Source organism: Salvelinus alpinus, chromosome 7 (genome assembly GCF_045679555.1).
Source record: "Salvelinus alpinus chromosome 7, SLU_Salpinus.1, whole genome shotgun sequence".
Taxonomy (NCBI): Eukaryota; Metazoa; Chordata; class Actinopteri; order Salmoniformes; family Salmonidae; genus Salvelinus; species Salvelinus alpinus.
In genome coordinates this window covers 47310160-47331844 of record NC_092092.1, presented here as the reverse complement: position 1 = coordinate 47331844, position 21685 = coordinate 47310160, and the positions used below count along the sequence as shown (strand labels likewise).

General features: G+C 41.5%; 1 protein-coding gene across 16 annotated transcripts in view; it reads left to right on the top strand.

The window, feature by feature from the left end:
* LOC139581102 (prominin-1-A-like) overlaps nucleotides 1–21685 on the top strand; it is a 113924-nt gene extending 92239 nt beyond the window's left edge. For 3 of the 16 annotated variants that reach the window (XM_071410500.1, XM_071410504.1, XM_071410517.1), the window contains 10 exons: nucleotides 1926–1997; nucleotides 7873–7965; nucleotides 8905–8922; nucleotides 9766–9819; nucleotides 9984–10064; nucleotides 10152–10220; nucleotides 10554–10643; nucleotides 14144–14259; nucleotides 18516–19269; nucleotides 19878–19911. In XM_071410500.1, the coding sequence (XP_071266601.1) occupies nucleotides 1926–1997; nucleotides 7873–7965; nucleotides 8905–8922; nucleotides 9766–9819; nucleotides 9984–10064; nucleotides 10152–10220; nucleotides 10554–10643; nucleotides 14144–14259; nucleotides 18516–18639 (717 nt within the window). In that variant the 3' untranslated portion in view covers nucleotides 18640–19269; nucleotides 19878–19911. Of the gene's footprint in view, nucleotides 1–1925; nucleotides 1998–7872; nucleotides 7966–8904; nucleotides 8923–9765; nucleotides 9820–9983; nucleotides 10065–10151; nucleotides 10221–10553; nucleotides 10644–14143; nucleotides 14260–16974; nucleotides 18114–18515; nucleotides 19270–19877; nucleotides 19912–20071 lie in introns of those variants that run through there. The other 13 variants (XM_071410505.1, XM_071410509.1, XM_071410501.1 and 10 more) reach the window with 11 other exon arrangements.

Below are 21685 nucleotides of genomic sequence, written 5' to 3'. Positions count from 1 at the left end.
TTTATCCCATCTTTTACTTTTGAGATAAGATAAGAATGACAGGGTTTTGTTCTGTAATACGCCCCTGACTTTGATTATGGTGATATCTAACAGGTTTAAATAACACAAATGCAAAGAGTATGATGAATTGCGAGGAACACCAGCAAGATGGTTTAAAAAGTCTGATGTACTCATTTACAATCTGCCTCTGTGGTTATACTGTATTACTGCTCCAATGACTTCATGTAACATACTACAGACATCCCTTCTTGGCTGTACAGTACCGAATGAGGGCCAAGACACTACATATGCAGATACAGATTTGGGATCTTTTACCAGGGAGCGGGCGGCAACTGGGGTCTTCCTGGGGTCTTGCTTGGACATACAGCTTTACATCTGTTAATAGAGTTGGCTACATTTCCAGGATTACAAGCTAGGTAATCATTTTTGTATTTATTTAGCGGTGAAGGCAACGATTTCACAGCGGCTGTTAAGGGAATATTGTGGAAATACTGATGTATCTCTAGAGATTGAATAGTTTATAGCTACACTTGCCAAAATCAGTGTTACATAATCTATAGACTTGGCAGTTTTCCACCCCTATACCTCAGACTATTTATACCGAACAAAAATATAAACGCAACATGCAACATTTTCAACGATTTTACTGAGTTACAGTTCGTGTAAGGAAATCAGTCGATTGAAATAAATTCATTAGGCCCTAATCTATGAATTTCACATGACTGGGAATACAGATGTGCATCTGTTGGTCACAGATACCTTAAAAAAAGGTAAGGGTGTGGATCAGAACACCAGTCGGTATCTGGTGTGACCACCATTTGCCTCGTGCAGCGCGACACATCTCCTTTGCATAGAGTTGATCAAGCTGTTGATTGTGGAATGTTGTCCCACTCCTCTTCAATGGCTGTGCAAAGTTGCTGGATATTGTCGGGAACTGGAACACGCAGTCGTACACGTCGATCCAGAGCATCCCAAACATGCTCGATGGGTGACATGACTAGTGAGTATGCAGGCCATGGAAGAATTGGGACATTTTCAGCTTCTAGGAATTGTATACAGATCCTTGTGACAAGGATCATGTCATGCTGAAACATGAGGTGATGGAGGTGGATGAATGGCACGACAATGGGCCTCAGGATCTCGTCACGGTTTCTCTGTGCATTAAAATTGCCATCGATAAAATGCAATTGTGTTCGTTGTCTGTAGCTTCTGACTGCCCCTACCATAACACCACCGCCACCATGGGGCACTCTGTTCACAACGTTGACATCAGCAAACCGCTCGCCCACACGACACCATACACATGTGTTGTGAAGCCGGTTGGACGTACTGACAAATTCTCAAAAATTATGTTGGAGGTGGCTTATGGTAGGAATAAACATTACACTCCCTGGCAACAGCCCTGGTGGACAATCCTGCAGTCAGCATGCCAATTGCATTTCCCTCAAAACTTGAGACATCTGTGGCATTGTGTTGCGTGACAAAACTGTACATTTTAGAGTGGCCTTTTATGAAACATGGGACCAACACTTTGCGTTTCTATTTTTGTTCAGTATATGTCTTCTCTATCAGAATCTGTTGAATAATCTGTTGAATTCAGGAGAACATTAAGTTACCAAGGAACACAGTCGTCTTATGGCCTTATGGCCTCTTACTGCAGCATGTCTAACTCTTTACTTAAAACCGACAGCTATAATGCTTTATGACTTGTTATAAGCGTGCATGAGCCTTTTATAGTGCGTTATTATCAGGCTTGTAACATGTTATGCATCTCTATGTTGCACAACTGACTCTATATGCCTGTTATGCAATTGTAAGACGAGAATACATTATAAGGGGGGGGGTCATACATGTTTATGGCAAGTGTTATTATGCATAATAACAGCATCATAATGCATTATAATCCTATGTCTGTTCATTTGCAGGTTAACAAAGGGGTGACTCAGGTGGACCTACTGTCGTACGCCAATGAGCTCGAGGCACAAACAGACCTTATGGTGAGAGGAACATACAACACACTGCCAAAAAATCAACACGGCTCCAACCATCCGCACAATATTTTCTCAGTGTACCAGTTGCAAGGCACTTCATTTGATTTTACGCCACGACCCAAGACCGGGATCAAATGGAATGGAAGTTCAGATCTAAAACTGTGAAAGCTCCATGTGTCTTTATCAACGGCACAGGCTCGCGGGCGGTTTGCTGTCGACAAACACACACACACACTGAAGCAGTCTGTGGAAGCACTTTTTAATGTTCTGCCTTGCCTTTGAGGGGTTGGAGGCTCACACAAGCTTCCCATTCATGGCCCAAAATGTTGCCGAGTCCAACTCTGGGTCCTCCTATGCCTGCCATGTGCTCGGGGGCAATGGAGCTAGTGTAAAGTGGTGTTCTGTGGGGTGATATGTGCTTATGCCTGTGCCCCCTAGTATTCATTTGGTGCCCATCTATTCTGGTACTCGTTTTTCCTGTTGGCATAGAAAACACACACTCGCTGGACACTGAGAATGGTTCACCCATAGAGATCCTATAAATTACTTGATTCTGTATGTAATTCTGTGGGTTGACTATGTAGTTTTTATGCTGCATTTCATTCATTGATTTAGGCAGTCTCTTATGCTAAGTAGGTCTGTGTAGGTCTGTGTATTGTAGAGTTTTGCGCAGATTGCATATTGCTCTAAATATTTATAAATCTATACGTACATGAATGACAACATCTGTGTGTGAGCACGTGTGTGTGTGCGTATGTGTTTGTTTATCGGGAACCTGTGTGTTTATATACAGTACCAGTCAAAGGTTTGGACATACCTACTCATTCAAGGGTTTTTCTTTATTTTTATTAGACATCAAAACTGAAATAACACACATGGAATCATGTAGTAACCAAAAAAGTGTTAAATCAAAATATATTTTAGATTTTAGATTCTTCAAAGTAGCCACCCTTTCCCTTGATGACAGCTTTGCACACTCTTGGCATTCTCTCAACCAGCTTCACCTGGAATGCTTTTCCAACAGTCTTGAAGGAGTTCCCACATATGCTGAGCACTTGTTGGCTGCTTTTCCCTTCCCTTTTTTTTCACTCTGCAGTCAAACTCATCCCAAACCATCTCAATTGGGATGAGGTCGGGTGATTGTGGAGGCCAGGTGATCTGATGCAGCACTCCATCACTCTTCTTCTTGGTAAAATAGCCCTTACACAGCCTGGAGGTGTGTTGGGTCATTGTCCTGTTGAAAAACAAATGATAGTCCCACTAAGCGCAAACCAGATGGGATGGCGTATCGCTGCAGAATGATGTGGTAGCCATGCTGGTTAAGTGTCCCTTGAATTCTAAATAAATCACTGACAGTGTCACCAGCAAAGAACCCACACACCATCTCACCTCCTCCCCCATGCTTCACGGTGGGAACCACACATGTTGAGATCATCCGTTCACCTACTCTGCGTCTCACAAAGACACGGCGGTTGGAACCAAAAGTCTCAAATTTGGAGTCATAATAGGTTCAGCAAATCCCCTTATTGTTTGGGATATCAGAGGTCATTCAATTCAATGTTCATCAATAATAAAAGAGCAGTTTCTGACTAAACAAACAAGACTAACAAGGGAAATACATGAACTAATACAGTTAGATAGGAATAAAAATGATACCACAGAGATACAAAATAACTTAGTGGAAAAACAAAAACAACTGGAGGAACTTATTCAAGAATGATCTAATGTAATCTATTACAAAAATAAAGCAAACTGGATGGAATATGGAGAACAATGCATCAAATTCTTCCAGAATCTCCAACACAGGAACACATTTTAAAAGAGGAAGCTAAATATTTTAACCAGTACAGAAAGCTCAGTGCGAAGGACAAATTAAGGAGGAATAACTTTTTGAGGCAATTAAATCCTTTCAGTCTGGAAAACCCCCAGGGCTTGATGGCTTACCGGTAGAGGTATATCAAGCCTTTTTTGATATACTCAAAGCTCAATTGTTAGCTTGTTTGAACTACTCCTATAGAAATGGTAGTCTGTCGGGTACTCAGCAGGATGGTCTGATTTCACTATTGTTAAAACAAGACCCAGATGGTAAATATAAAGATCCAGTCTATCTTAAAAACTGGAGGCCTCTTTCTCTTCAATGTTGTGATGCGAAATGCATAGCACTCATAATTAAAAAGGTTTTACCAGGTATTGTTCATCCTGATTAGACAGGTTTTTTACATGGACGATACATTGGAGATAATATACGACAACTACTAGAAATAATGCATCATGAAACATTTAAGAAGCCAGGCCTGGTATTTATAGCAGATTTTTAAAAGGCCTTTGATTAAGTAAGACTGTATATTATTCATAAATGCCTGGATTTTTTTCAATTTCGGTGATTATCTTATAAAATGGGTAAAAGTAATGTATAGCAACCCCAGTGTAAAATAGTACATAGCAGCTACTTCTCAGAGAGTTTTGAATTATCAAGAGGAGTTAAACAAGGGTGTCCGTGGTCACCATATCTATTCGTTATGGCCATCGAAATGCTAGCTATTAAAATCAGATCAAATAACAACATTAGTGGATTAAAAATCCAAGGTTTAAGCTTAAAAACAAAGGTGTCAATGTACGCCGATGTCTCAAGTTTTATATTAAGTCCGCAAGCTAGATCCCTGCAATGTCTCATTGAAGATCTAGATAACTTTTCTGGACTCTCTGGACTAAAACCTATTTATGATAAGTGTACAATATTGCGTATTGGATCTTTAAAAAAATAGAACTTTTACATTACCCTGCAGTTTACCTGTAAAATGGGCTGACGGTGAAGTAGACATTCTTGGTATTTATATCACAAAATATATAAATGAGCTCTCCACAATGAATTTCAATAGAAAACTTGTAAAAAATAGACAAGATCCTGCAACCACGGAGAGGTAAATACCTGTCTATTTATGGAAAAATTGCCCTAGTCATATCTCTAAAAGCTTCACTTATTCAAAAGTTTTACTTGAACCCTAAATGGTTCTCAAGTAGATTACTAAGAAAAGCTCATCTATTGTTTAAAAATTGCCTTTTTGCTTTTGTGCAGATTGCCATGTCTCATTTTCAATTAATTGAAAATGATACTATTTTCAAAGTATCTCTCTTTTTCAAACAAGCATTGCAGATCTGGCTACAATTTCAATTTCATCCCCCTGAAAAGATAGAACAAATATTACAACAAATATTATGGCTGAACTCAAATGTGCTGGTTGATAAAACACCTGTATTTATGGGAAAGATGTTTGGAAAGGGCATTTTGTTTTTAAATTATATTGTAAATTAGAATGGTAGAGTTATGTCTTTCATGGAGTTATCAGAATTGTATGGGAAGGTCTGCTCAATCCAAGATTACAAACAATTGAATACAGCATTACCCCAAAAATGGAGGAGGCGGGTCGCAGCGGGAGGAGGTAGGGAACTGGTCTGTCTGCCCAATATAAAGGATCAAAACTGGTGGGGGAATGAAAATAGCATAAATAGGAAAGTATACCAGTTTCATTTGAGGACCAGGATGTTGACAGCGGTGCCATACTGATTGCAAAATAGTTGGGAAGAGATTTTTGATGAACCGATGCCATGACACAGGGTGTATGAGTTGATATATAAAACGATGCAAGATTCAAGACTTCAGGGCCTCCCGGGTGGCGCAGTGGTCTAAGGCACTGCATCGCAGTGCTAGCTGTGCCACTAGAGATTCTGGGTTAGAGTCCAGGCTCTGTCGCAACAGGAGGCAACCGGGAGACCCACGGGGCGGTGCACAATTGGCCCAGTGTCGTCCGGGTTAGAGGAGGGTTTGGCTGGCATGTCCTTGTCCCACCGCGCACTAGCGACTCCTGTGGCGGGCCAGGCGCAGTGCATGCTGAGACGCCCGCCAGGTGTACAGTGTTTCCTCTGACACATTGGTGCGGCTGGCTTCTGGGTAAAGTGGGCATTGTGTCAAGAAGCAGTTGGGTTGTGTTTTGGAGGACGCACGGCTCTTGACCTTTGCTTCTCCCGAGTCTGTACAGGAGTTGTAGCGATGAGACAAGACTGTAACCAATTGGATACCATGAAAAAGGGGTAAAAAAGAAAAAAGATTCAAGGCTTTGTGCTTGTCAGCGAAAATTATTATATTGAATTCTTGCCACCAACAAAATGTTGAATATTTGGGGCATACAATCATCGAATCTCTGCAGATGTTGTTGTTGTGATGATACAGAATCAATAGACCATTTATTTTGCTATTGCTCTCAGATAGCCTGTTTCTGGTCTCAGGTTCAGGTTCAGGATTAGCTGAAAATGCATAGCATTGGTCTAAAATTCACCCTTGAAATAGTACTGTTGGGAGATCTGGAGAGACCGGGTCAGTCAATTACTAATATACTAATACTCTTAGTAAAAGTATTTATCTTCAACTTGCAATCTGTGGATTCTATTCGATTAGATAGATACAAATTGTATGTTAAACATCACAGCACAGTTGAAAGATGTGTGGTGCGTAGAAAACTGAAGAGGGTTGTCAGTAGAGATGGGATGGGAGGTGGGATGGGCTGAGGGAAGCTGAGGGTTGGGATGTGGAATTGGAGACAAGTGGGAGTGGAGTTGCTGGGCGGGGGATAGAATGACAGATCAAAGTTTAAAAAAAAGCCCAAATAAAACTTTGAATGACACTGAGGGGCAGTGTTGTTACAGTTAATGCTGGTTTGCCTGAGGTTGATGCCGTACAAGTGTTTGTACACGTGCATATACACACACTCTCATTCAAATGCACACACGTGCACATACATGGACAAATGCGTAAATAGTGCCATACATGCACTCGAACATATTCAGTTGGCCTTGCTGTTATGATTTTTGTTGTCCTTCATGTCTTTTGTTTTTTTACATGGTTGTTTTCTGTTTTCCTTTGTCTTTATATTTTTTCTCTTTTGTTCATTTTGTTGGTTTTGGTGCATGGCGGGGGTGTCTGGGGCGGGATTATTATTATTTATTTTCTGTGGGGGTTTCGGATGGTTGAGGGGCAGCTCTTGGGGAACTGTGGGGGGGATCTTGGAGGGCTGGTGGCCTGGTGGTTGGAAGCTTGGGCCGGTGGCTGGTGGATCGATGGTTCGGGTCCCTGTTTTTGACCTTGTGGGAGATCTGTCGACGTGCCCTTGAGCAGGGCGTTGACCCTGGTTGCTTCTGTGTGTCGCTCTGGATGGGAGTCTGTTAGATGACTAGTGTGATGTAGTTGTTGAGCAGCTTCACTGCAAGTATGTTGTATGTTTTAAATATAAAAATAAAAAAAACTACAAAACAAAATACTATTTGGACTCATCAGACCAAAAGACTGATTTTCTAATGTCCATTACTCGTGTTTCTTGGCCCAAGCAAGTCTCTTCTTATTATTGGTGTCCTTTAGTAGTGGTTTATTTGCAGCAATTCGACCACGAAGGCCTGATTCACGCAGTCTCCTCTGAAAAGTTGATGTTGAGATGTGAGAATGCCAAGAGTGTGCAAAGCTGTCATCAAGACAAGGGGTGGCTACTTTGAAGAATCTCAAACATAAAATATATTTTGATTTGCTTAACACTTTTTTTGGTTACTACATGATTCCATATGTGTTATTTCAGTTTTGATGTCTAATAAAAATTAAGAAAAACCCTTGAATGAGTAGGTAGCCTCGAGGTTAGAGCATTGGGACAGTATCCGAAAAGTCACTGGTTTGAGTCCTGGAGCCAACAAAGTGAAGAATCTGTTGCTGTGCCCTTGAGCAAGGCACATTGTCTAGGGGTGCTGAACAATGGTGACCTTTCGGGTACTATTATTATTACCTCTTTGTATGTGTTTATGTGTGTCTACTCTTAACCTTTGTCTGTGTGTGTGTCCACAGCCCAAGGGGCCCCTCCAGACCTCTCTAAAGGGCCACGCCAACAGTCTCCGGCAGATCCACAGTCAGCAGGTCATCCCTATGGAGCAGGCCATGGTAATCAACAATCTATCTTCAATCCATTTTTTTTTAGATTAACATCCAAGTCTGGGCCCATCAGTGCTCGGCTTCGCTAGACTGGCAGAAATGGCCATGGCCCGTAGTCGTGCTCTATCTACCCTTTTAGACAAAAAGGTGCTATATCTAGAACGTAATACGTTTCTTCGGCTGTCCTCATAGGTGAACCCTTTGAAGAACCCTTTTTTGTTTCAGGTAGAACCCTTTTGGGTTCCATGTAGAATCCTTTCCACAAAGGTTTCTACCTGGAACCAAAAAGGGTTATTCTGTGGGTCTGTATTGACTATATCACTCAAATTCTGTAGACTATAGAGCTAGAGAGACATATAGGTATTATTGACCTACAAGAATCAGACCCGGGTCAAACACGTAGGTCAGATACTTTCAAATAGTTGAAAATGTATGCGGTGAGCTTGATTTATTTGTACGCTTTTGGGAGTACGTATAAAATGGTTTGCTCTTTTGGGACTATTCCATTGGTTGCATTGTAACGGGCAATCCAAACCAAGTGCAGCACATCTGACATATGTATTTGACCCAGGTATCAATGGTTGTGCAGTCAGGATATTAGAACCCTGAACGACACGCAAAGCTAGAATATTGAAGTAGTTGACTGTTACATTCACATGGGCAAATCAATCATATATTTTGCTACACCTCACACAAGTATTTTACTCTTTAAAAGGCATATGTTAAAAGGACCCAACAACATATACTTACATGACATCACTGTAGGCCACATATAATGTGCTTTTCCCAGAATATGATAATATACCCATTAATAGTCAGTGTACTTCAAAGTAATTCCACGAACTGCAATCTTGTTACCAAGAAAGGCTGAGTTTTAGAGGTCTGTCTTATCTTTTTTTTTTTATATTTCCCCTTTAACTCTTTTTACTTCAACTAATGGCTACCAAGAAATATGTTAGAGCGAGGGTAAGCGTGTGTCTCCACAATGGGACCTGTGTTCGTCTTGTAATGTTGAGGTTGATGACATGCCTTGCTCATATCGACATCATATCAAATTATTGATATCATATCGAATAATTGATATTGGTGCCCACCACTAGTGTGAGTTGTCCATGTTCCTTGTACCTCGAATCCAAGGGGCTTTCCCTGCATGCCCTGACCATTACCATGAACGTTCATTCTCTTTTCAGGTCAGGATATGTAGTACAGCATGCTGATTCAGACCTGTAGGACATGATTGATTTAGCATGAGCAAGATTGGGTCCGTTACATGCCTAAAAAATGAATCAGTCTTCAGGATATGTAGATTAGTCTGTCTGTAATTGTTAATCCTGTAATTATTCTTCAATATTCTGGTGCATGTGCTGACTAATGACAATGTACGTACTGTATACTGGGACCAGCATGGAGTTTGTCACTTTTTACGTGTTGCACGTACAGTATCAGTCATCACGAGTGGTCTTCACGTGTTGAAATAGTATTGAAAAAATGTATTACGAATTCATGTGAAAGCACTTTAATTGGGGTTTTGACATGTTTTGCAGCACATTTCTCATGACCAAAATCCACATGAGATGGCGTTGTTGGGAGTATCCTCCCAGTGGGAAGCATGCTGCTCTTCTCCCCCCCCCCCCCCCCCCATGTGTGTTGTAACAGCAGAACCATATTGTCAAGCATCACGGTGATGCTTGTGCCTGTCTCGTGTTTCAGTGGTGTGTGTTTTAGGGGTTATTAATGACCTCATGTCTCTAAACCCTGACCTTTAAACCTCTGGGGTGTTAACATGTGTTGTGCATTTCCCCTTTAAAGAGTATGCTGAACCAGACCATCAGACTACTGGAGAGGACGGCCTCAGACCTACCGGTAAGTGGGCCTCCTGCGAACCACGTACCCCAACAGTTCGCGCTGACTCAATCAACATCAAGCATTCGTAGTACACCTATAAACACTCAACAACGACTCCGTAGCAGCTCCATAGACTCTTATGAAAGCTTCTTGAGCATTATTTTTGCTCTGTTCTTTTCCAGAACAAAGTCGCCGATGTACTGGCGACCATCGAAGCAGCGCAGTATCTCATCTCCCAGAATGCAACACATGTCGTCAACCAGGTGATTACTATGGCTTCCCAGTAATTGTTTACATTTCAATGCTACAATAAAACTCAGTAGCTAACATATTATTCCTCTCTCCATTAGGAAACGGAAAAGTACAAGCAAACCATTGTTGGTTATTTCAGACAATACATAGAGTGGGTCAGGACTTCTGTAAGTATTTGTGTCTCAACAGTTTGTTAATGCCTTGGTTTTCCCCCCTGTAGCATAAGAAGGAAATTAGATATAGCAGAAATATTGCATCTCTTGTCGTAAATTACAGTCTTACTGTTTGAACAGAATGCTTTTCACAACTTAATTGAATTGTGCCAAAAGTGACCGTGCTGCTGACTCGTTTTCAATCAACTTAGTCATCAATCGCGAATTGTCCAAGTGTAAAGCTATAACGTCCCTTCATTTCCCAGAAATTCCAACCGACAACTCTCATAATTGTTTTGCCAATGGTATAACTGTAACATGTGCTCTTGGTTTGCATGATTTACCCAGCTGACCATGGAGGTAGCGGCCTGCAAACCCTTCAGCAACATCGTGGACACAGTGGAGATTGTAGCCTGCAGCTTCTTGGTTGACTCGCTGGTAACTAAAAACGCAATATAAGGGATCCTTTTAAAACATGCCTGAAACGTCTGTTGGGCCGTTGGGTTGCAGACAGGAAGGCATGCAGAGCCTAACTTGAAAGGGGTGAGGGGGTTGGAGGTTGGTCTCTTGAGAGGGTTCACGTGTCATTGTACCAGTACAGTGTGTTCACACAGCCATGTGCTGCACTCTGCTAAAATATGTGATGTGTAGGGGCACACACGGTACATTCTACTGGCATGGGTTCACACAGCTCCCTCAGTGTTCTCCTCCAAAACCCCCTAGCCCGCCAGGCCCAGAAGACAAGGCGGGTTCTTTCTGAGGGCCCCAGGTTTTAGCGGACTCTAATGGCATGATATAATGAAGGCTCGGGAGAGATACAGGGTCTATGTGTGTGTAAGGTGAAGGGTCTGTAGTGGAGATGGGTGGGGGTAGGGAGTTTGGGGGTTTGGGAGGTAAGTGGGGTGCCGTGACCCTCAACAGAGCTCCATCAGACAAATGAGGCCCTCTTTCCCCCCCCTGATCACCCCATCAAACCCCTCCAATCACACTCATAGACACGTCACCCCCAACCTCGCCTGATTTAGAACATACAAGTCAGGCCCTGGAATCCAGCACATGATCAGTGAGAGGTAGTTAGACCCGGCAGTGCACAGTGAGGCACCCTACAGAGTGCTGCAAAGACGAAGAGTCCAGAATGAGAGAGAGAGAGACGAAGAGACTAGAAGGAGATGAAAGCCAGCCTTACATAATCTCGACATCTGCCCATCTGTCCAGTCCGCATGGGGCCTTGTTACCAACACGGTCCCAATGGCAGGAAGCCATCTTTATTAAATGAAACAACTAGCCCCCCCCTCCGCCACTTAGAGCCCACATAGGTTCCAGCGTCAGCTAATTGACTTGGACTGCTAACAGGATGTTTCTGGACACACCGTACGGACCAAAGCGCTTGTTAAAGCTCAATGGGTAATTTTACTAGTGTCCCGGAGCAACAGAGCAAAGGTGCAGCAACACAGGAAAGAGCCTGTAAGTGCTCCAATAGTGCTTCTAGGCTTTCCTCTGTACAGTAGCTACACACAACTGGGTTTCCACACTAAAAGTTGATACAGTAGAGAAGGGTCAACAGCACAGTGTGTCTGGCAGGGATGGAGGAATGGAACTACTTACCTAACATGGTGACAGAGTACAGCTGTGGCACTTGGACTATCAGTGTGATTGAATTAATCACGACAGTGTTCATTCTCGTAAACGGACCGCAGGGCTGTTACGGGCTGTTATGCCACGGCTATGATTACTTCATGTCAGATCATGTGAGCAGAGTTGAGTGGTTAGAAATCTCGCTCACCGCTCCCGGTGCTTTCCTACCGCTCCCCTAAAAACCGCCCTGTGCTCACAAGAAAAGAAACTGCCGCTCCAAATTCACTCCATTCATTCAAATCAAACAATTTAACCAACACCTATCTATTTCTTTGACTACCTGGACCTAGCAATTGTTTTTTACGCATTGAAACCTAACCATATGGATTTTAATGAAAAGTATTTGAATGAACATGAAAAGGTGATTGTAAGAAGCAAACATCATTTCAAATAGACTACATGTCATATTAAACAGCATATACACACTCTTAATAGGTCAGGAGCCAAACAGGGAGCCTAAGAAGGAATGAAAATGAATTATTTAGGGTTTTTTATTATTTCAAGGCTATAGCCTACAAAAAAATGCATTGTGAAGCATTTGCGAGTGTGACACAGTAGGCTGGTGTCACGCTGGTATAAATGATTCGGGAGACAGACACAGGAATGCTTAATAGTATTTTTTTTGTACCCAAAATACGGCGTGCCGTGTAAAGGCACGGGGACGAAGACCAAACAAACACTATACAAAACACAGGGTAGAAACCCAAAACAAAAGAGCGAGGAGTACCTCGAATAAATAACATACGCGCACAATGATTAGCACACGGGACGAGACCCGTAATCATCTGCGCAATCCACAAGGGCACGAAAGCCCAAAACACAGCACAGGTACTCACACGCACCAACAGACATTGTAACAATAATGGACAGCACCATGGAAACCAAAGGACACACTTATACAAGTACTAATCAGTGGGAGTAGGGGACAGGTGTGCGTAATGAAAGTTCCGGAGGGATCCGTGACAGTTGGTCATTGTATTAAATCGTTATAGTCTATAAATTGCACATATAGGCTGTGACTTACTTATAATTAAATGCAAATTAGACAAAAAAATGACTTATTAGTGCCTTTGAATCCATTTTTAAAATCCATTTTTAGAAACACGAGTTTGGCCAGTCTGTGGCTTAAGGCTCATGCGAGAGCCTGGAGAGCCGGCCAGCAGCGAAAAATACCCTCTCCACACTTGCAGAGCCACTGGGGATGCTAAACACACTTTTAGCCACTCTTGCCAGGCTGGGCAGAGATGTTTAATTTTTATATGGGTACAGTAGGCCTAAAGGTTTTTAGGCAAAATAACCCAGTCAAAACAGAAAGCTCCTTGAACGTGTGAATATGCCAGGCTTATTGGTCTATTGTATAGATAATATAATGAAAATGAACTAAACGTTTAGGAGATCAGATTTTTGGTTTATAAATACTTTGCTACAATGACACATTTACCTATCTACCCACCTCATTCCTTTCCTTTAGCATGTGCATGTAGCATGCTTTTGGGATACGTGTCTTTTCAGATTCCACAGTTGTTCTTTAGTTGTGGACACTGGATCCCTCTCTTGCTCTTTGGTCCTCATCTTTATAAGTCACCTTGATTTATCACCTGTGTGTTTTATTAATTTCTTCATGAAAATAGTTAGCGAACTCCATGACAATAACTAAAGCAAGGGCCTATAGATAGCAGCACACAAGTAGACTACAAATGCATGCTGGGCCGGGCATGCGACTAAGCTCGTGAAGTCAGTGCTACTGGAAGGCTATTGGAGCGAAAATGGAGCAGTCGATAAGGCCGACGCCCCAGCCTCTGGGAATCTCGCTCCACGCTCCAGTCAAAGCTCCAGCTCCACTCCGCTCACATACTCTGCTTCATGTAGACTTTATGACTCAGTGTTTTCCACCTTTAGATTTGGGTAAACTGTGCTGGCCCCTCTGCAAGAACATGCACAGTCACAAACAGGTACAGATACTGTGCAGAACTTTGTGTCCAACTTGATGGAAAGTCCTCTACGAAAGATAAATATGCACGGTTGACAGTGCAGAGAAGTGTAGCCAGTTTATGGTGCTATACTTCATACCTCAGGTTCCAGTGTTGAAAAACGTCCCAGTAATGAGATATTAAATTATATATTATGTTCCATGGCTATTTTCCATGGCTATCTGTCATAAAACCATAAATATATTTATCATGTAATTTTTTAAAATATATATATATCATGTATTAAAAAATGTATGATCAAGAGAAAGTATACCAAACCTAGGACTGCTTTTGACTGATTACTGCATTCTCTCTGTTTTCCCTGTCTCTCAGAACACATTCTGGTTTGGCCTAGGCTGCTGTGCCCTATTCCTCCTTCCTAGCATCATCCTGTCAGTAAAACTGGCAAAGTTCTACCGTAGAATGGACACAGAGGATGTTTACGATGAGTGAGTATCTCTAATCTTAAACTGTCCAGTGAAAATCTCGCTTTTAAAAGTTCATATTCTGTTAACTCATACCCAGATGTTGTTGACTCGTCCTGTACTAGTATTTGTGGCCAAAGCATAAATTGTAGGGGGAAAAAACACTTTAAAAAAACCACCTCAAACTTATATCTTAAACATATCTTATATCTTAAAAAATGCTTGTTATTTCCTCATAGAGCATGATGTCATGTTGGCTCATTGGCTGAGCTGGCCAATCAGCAGTCTACTCGCATTAGTATTTTAATGACGGTATACGCCCACACCATTCTGTTGTTGGTGTGTGCCCACACATGCTATTTAACATACTTAATTACCATTTTTTGAAAGGAAAACTATTTAACTCATATTGGAATTAATTATAGGTCATCTTTCATAGAAACCTATGAACACTGAACAGTTACTTTAAATACTATGTCGTCACATACAGTTTGTCATATGTCACTCCTTTCAGGAAACTAGTCGTATGTCACTACTTCACAGGAGAGGCATTTGAACGTAAACAGATTTTTTTTTAATCAAAATTAGTTTTTTTGGCAGAAATGCCTTCTGGAGCATGTGAACTTTTATGTACCTTAATAACAAATGTGTGTGCATCTGTAATTACGAATAAAATTGTTGAATTACGTGCCTAGTTTGTTTAGCCACGGAAAAAGACAGGAAACTTCCAGCTAGCCATGATTGGCTGAGATAATGGTTGGGCTGGACATGCCGAGAAATTCGTTTGGATTGGTCTGCCATGTAGCATGCTTCTGTCTATAACATGAGCTGCTCAGTATGTGTAGATAATCCTTTCTAACGCGGCTATTTTGAAAGATATCACGAAGAACTGCAAAAGTGTTTGTAATGCTCTCCACTTTCTGGAGGACCGAGTTTTGAAATCAGTGGAATGTCCAGTGGAAGCATCTAAGGAGATGGAGAAAATTCTGGCGTTTGATTGCAAAGAGAACACACAGAAGGCTGTTGTATAAAACACCTGTCTAGTTAGCGAACGTCAAACTTAGTTGGTTAGCTTTAGCTACCTTCAGATTCATGCAGGGTAATAACGTTATAAGTTAGGATTATGGTTAACTGTTTAGCTAGCTAGCTAAATGTCTAAACATAAGATTCCACTATGCAAGTAACCATTTCACTGTACCGTTTACACCTTCTGTATCCTGTAAACTTTGATAATATTTGATCTAGTTTGTGTTTACCAGAGACAGTAATGTGAAGAACATGACCTGCACCAAAGTCAAATTAGGATATAACGTTAGGCCAACGAGACAGTATCTCAGTTCTTAAATTCTCCAGTAGAATGGCCTGTTTTTATTTCGTCACACACACAACCGTAAGCTATTTTCTGTAATTAGCTCGCCATTAACTTATAAATAATGATCTTGTTGTGAGTTTATTTTCCTGTAGTATTGAATACAAATTAGCTCAAATTAAGACGTTGTCAGCTATATGATATTGTCATTATTTGAACTCGTTAGCCAGCTAACTTAACATTAGCTAGCTAGCTAACAAGCTAGAAACGAACCAAAACATTGTTTAGAAAGTTGCTTTTAGTTGCCTGGTTTGCTCGATTGACATAAACTAAATTCATTTTTAAACGGGTGGGTTTATTGGTGTTAAAAATACACCAGTTATGCTGTTTTGGACCACCAGGTTGCTGAAGTCATGCAGCCTGTTGTTTTAGTGTTTATACTTTTTGATAACGACAGCAAGTTTGATGTCGGACGACAATAGAATGTTCATGATGTCACTGCAACAACTGTCTACAGACATGTCGCTAGACGTAGTATAAACCAGCCTTTAGTCTTGATGTCTTTGGTTGTTTAGTACAGGACCGTCGTACTCACTCTGTTTAGCACATTGCCTTACATTTGAATCGTTAAAGAGATGGGTGGAGCTAAGGCTTAAGAGGGTGTGAAGGATGCTGAATGGGTGTAGACAAAGAAGAGCTCTCCAGTAGGTTTACCAAAACATTCAAGGGCCATTTTCTCAAAAGTGTGGTTACAAGTTTATCAACTTTCAAAGCAGAATTACTTTCCCAGTGTTCCTCAATTGTAGTGTATGATATACCATTTTCTAGCTCTGAGTCTACTTTTATCCATTGTAAAAAACACAATTTCAAATTTTGCTACATAAGACCGAATCGAGCCGGTCCTTTGATCATCCTCTTAAGTGAACTATAGCTGAGGTTTGGACGTCCCCTACTGTGAATTTGTAGTGCAACCCAGTGATTAGTTTGATGTATGGTGATCCTGCTTACAAATTTACCCCTACAATTGGTCTACCCCACCTAGCGCTTTCCCCGTGCCTATTTGGTTAAAGAGGCCATACAGTCGATGTTGATTTGAGACTGGAAAGTCATCTTGGGGAACACTTCCTTATTAGACCCTATGATATGCATTAACACGACTGAAATTGGGTCTGAGTCTGATTAGTTCTCATGTGCCAGGATTACAAAATGGTAATTAACACAATTTGACTCAATCCACAACAGACAAGTTCAGTATGAGGTAATAGCATTGCTTCATTCCTGCCCTTTTTCTATCTTGCCTTTACTGTCCTTCCCCTATCTCTGCCTTCCCCTCTTCTGTCTATTACAGTTCATTTGCAGTAGTAACTCGTTGTAAGCAACAGTAACTTAACTCTTTCTACTTAATTCTCTTTCTCTCTCTCTCTTTTCAGTTCCTCTGTTTCTGGGACTTGGCATTTTACTTTGTGATAACCATTCCTACTATTTCCATCTTCTTCCATCCTTACTTTTCATTTAATTTCTCTCTGTCGAGCACTTTGCACTTTATGTAGAAGGGAAAAAAACAGCGTATTAAGTACTATTCCTATTGTTTTATGCATCCTTCAGTAGCCCTCACCTCTCCCATGCACTTAGAGTAGTGAATGAATGCGATAGACGAAGTCACCAAGTGTCTTGATCAAAGACGTGTATCGACGTAATCTGATCGGTGCCCGAAACCTTCTGGTGCATTTCTATTGCCGAGCATTTCATACATTTTTTTTCTTTTTTCTATCTTTGTAGCATTGAGACAATTCCCATGAAAACGTAAGATCAATTTGACCCATTTTACCTCTCCTTTCTCCTTCCAGTATAACTCATCCGTACATCTGCGCTTTGCTGTGGATTTTGTACATAGATTGAATTGCTGATTTCTTGGTGCTGGTTCTTGGTGTTTTTGTAGCTTTGAAATGCATCTATTGGTTTATCGTTTTGGCTTTCCTTTGCGTGCGATCTTGAAAAAGTGCCCCTTGTTGATCATTAAGGGCTCTGATTTCTTGTTTTGTGTATTTGTGTACTTGTTTGACATTTTACTGCGCCGTTAGGAGCTAGTAACACAAGCATTTCACTGCACCCGCTATTTTATTTTATTTTCATTTAACCTAACTAGGCAAGTCAGTAAAAAGCAAATTCTTATTTACAATGACGGCCTACCCCGACCAAACCTGGACGATGCTATAACATCTGCTAAACTGCGACTAATGCGACTAATACACTTTGATTTGATTCTTACAGCCCACCTTTGTTTTTGTAAGTTAAGGTGTAAGATAAAATACTGTGGTTTATGCATTCTAGACTTTCTATATAGAACCATACATTTGTTTACGTTTAGAATAGACGCTAGCATTTTCCCACGTTTTCCTATTTAGAGAAACACTTTTATTGCCGAGGGTTGATAGCATGCCATGTCACTCACGTCATATTTTTACATCATGTTTTTTTGGTATGCAATGTTTTGTTTCAGTATGGAAATTGGTAATAATGGTTATCATATTGAGCATTTACAAGGTATCCAAAACCCTGTAATGACAAGGTAATTAACAAGATATAAAGCAGCCCGACGGACGGAAATAATCAATTTGCATGGCCTGTTTCAGGGAGGGATTGGGGCAGGTGCGGCATGTTGGCTAGGGGGCAGTCAGTCACTCAGTGGGGTGGTTAAATAAGGTGGCTGGGACACCGTGCATGCCCAAGGGGTTGGCTAGCCCCTCAGACACATCTGGAGGTCAGCTGGATTTTTCCGCTGGAGGCTACACTGGTTGCTGCTCCAGCATTGGGAGGTCGCACACAAGCCAGCTAGTCCACTGTTTACCGCTTGTGTGTTTTGGGTTTGGGTTTCACATGATCTTTGGAGCGTTACTAACCCACTGCATGCTCTGTGCACAATGACTTGACCAAGTGAAATGAAACTCCTTGCATGTCTCCTCTTCTTTAGAATTGGGCAAACTGCTGTGAATGTACACGTGATCATTTTGCTCAGAGAGAGGCAAAAAGAGAGGCAAGCATGTCTGCTTTGGTGTGGTGCTACTGAGACAACTGCTCATGTGACTAACTTCTAACGACCTCTAACTGCATGTTTTTCGTTGAAATGTGCATTTGGACGGCCAAGCAATGTGAACCAAACACAGAGCGCATCACCGCAGAATGACAGACAAGGGAACATGACAATAACAAACATGCTAAGACTACCACCTATGGCTTGTCTTTCATTACAATCTATCGTCGTCAATTCACCTTGACCATGGTGTCACCCTCTACTTCCCTCTAAAAGTCAATAGAAAATCAGTTTGGATAGAGTGGATATTATTCTCTCAGTTCTGTGCATATGCAACATGTGTATGGTTACACACAGACAAATGTACTGCATACATTCACCCTGGCATCATACCATCCCTTGTTGGCCTCAAGCCCTCAGCGAGTGTCGATGGAGTGGTTCTGCTCTCTGTGTTTTGGGAAAACGCCTGCTGCTCCCTTCAAGTGCAGGATCTGAACGCAAGAGACTGGACTAACAAAATGGTTGACCCTCGAATGTTCCCTTTTCCTGACATTGATGTTGTCCCCCTTTCTGTACCCCTGTGCCAGTAGCATCCTTGCCTATGACACTATGACTAGGTTCCCACGGGCCTCAGCTCCCCCCAGGCATATTGACTGGTGAGAGAGGCCCAGGCTTTTTGACCGACTCCAGAAAGGTACTGAGAACCACTGAATACTCAGGACGACATCTCTCCCTCCGCCTCATCAGCGTTGTCTTCCCTTCCTTTGTTCTCTCTTCATGCCATTTCCGTGCCTACATGCCATCTTCTCCTGCTGTTTGTCTGCATGCCATTGCCACACTGAAAAACCTCCAGAACTGCGACAGTCTTTTCTCTCTTGTCTCATCCTTTGCTTGACACCGTATTTTCTTATGTAACCCCCCCAATTCACCCTTCTTCAACAGCTTGTTTTAGCACTTGCATGTCTGCTTCAATGACTTTGTAGAAAGTCTTCACGGGGAGGATTGCTGTTTTTGGAATCACTAATAAACCGTAAATGGTTCGATGGTATTTGTGTCTAACCACGTGTAACTGCTCTATAAATTTACAATAGACCAGGCCCGCTGTGTGTGTTTGCTATTACTAATGACTTATACAGTTTAAGATGAAAGTCTTCCTTCTCTCATTTCAAAACTCACATTTCATTGCTTTCATTTCCCCCCTGAGTCTCACAATAGCAAACGCAATAAGCTTCTGAAATATCTAATCAAATCTGATGCAATTAAATGTCAATATTTTCTGATGCAGTATCGTCTTTTCTACAGTGCCATCGGAAACTGGAACTGAAACACCAGATTGTGAGTTTCCACTATACTTGTAGATACTGTTTCTATTTTCTATGATGCATTTTAGCATAGAAATATACCACTTATATGCTTTCCACTTAGACTATTTAACATCAGTGCGTTATTACTCAGATGTTGAATGCGGTGTTAAATTGCATTTCGTCTATGTTTAGGACACCATCAATTTCCCACCCCTTGGACAAGACAAAGTTCCAAAAAGAGGTCCTTACCTGATGTATTTTGTGTGTGTTCAGCTGGTCCTCTCTTCGTCTGTCTGCACGGATCATTTTACTGACAAGATCTTAATGACCAGTCACAGCCTGTTCTGGATATCTGCTGTCCAATAGGACCCCCCTCAGACACTACAGAAGGCGCTGGCCATCAACCCTTTCTTTGATCTTCCCCGGGGAAACTCTACGGAAGCCATACATCTGAGCCAGTGTCGGTCGACCTTCATCCGTCACCTCACACAGCTGTCTAATGTGTTTACATTAGTCTGGCCACAATATCAGAGCCGAGGCTGAGTTCAAATTGAGGACACAGCAACAGTTACATGGCTGTGTACTCTCAAACCGTTTGTACGTCTTTCGCGTTGTCTAAACGGTGACTGAAAAGATCTTTTGAAATGTCATGTAGAGCTGCTACTAAAACATTGCCATTGCTGCTCATATTTGAGGGGTCTTTTGCAATGATGTTTTACGAACTGACGAGGAGAGCCGTTCGAGACGTATCACGTGAAACAAACAGGGTTGAGGCAAACTACAGACGGTTGCCTTTCAGACCAGTTTTACCGTAGCATTTTGACTGGTGTCCACCATCTTGTTGGATATGAGGAAATACTGTATCTCATATCAGTGTATAACAGGTGGAATGTCACATGAACCTGGACAGAAATGTCAAGAGACCATAACATTCCTTAGTTGATTAATTGATTAACAGTAAATGCAAAGTATCATGTTGAGTATACTAACACGGCACGTTAATAAAGATATTTTCGGGGCTATTGTAGTGGTCAAACTTTCAATTGGAGAACTGCTATTTGAAGCCAACTCCTATTTTTACTGTAGGTCTCAGGTCTTTAGTTGTATAACAGTTATGCATAATATATTGTTTCAATTTTTTATTTAATCCCACAGTAGCTTTTGGTACCTATGGAACTATGGAAGGGTGAATGTATTGAATAGTCATTTGTATATAAGAGATGTATTGCTTAAAGTGAATTATGACACCCGTGTGGACTATGCTGAACAACGTTAACATACTGTAAAAATGTGCCACCCCCAATAATATAACCCATCTGTTCTCACTTGTTTACATGTTCCTTCTTCCCCACTGTTTGCCTCACAAAGATGGGGACATTAGCCTACTTAACTACCATGTGCTGTCAATCAAATAGCATTAAGCCAATCCAATAGAGGCTTGTTGATGAGAGGAGCGAGGACATCTTATTGGTATAACTGATCTTGCCCATTGAGTCTCGGAAAGAAACGTCACTTCCCAATAACTATTACTACTTAAGTACTCCATGCCTGCAGACTGCTTACCTTATGAAATGTATAATTATCACATAACACGCTATTTTACTGAGATCTAATGACAGACATTTTATATGCACCATCTGGTTAGATAGTGGGTGCAATGTTTACTGGTTGTTTTAAGGGTGTAACTGTAATGGTGGCACTGGATAGTGGGGGGACACTGATGGTGCCCATTGGAAATGTGTGTCCTTGTATGATGTTTTTTTGAAAGTGTACAAATGTGAATAAACTTTCAGTTGCATTCTTGTA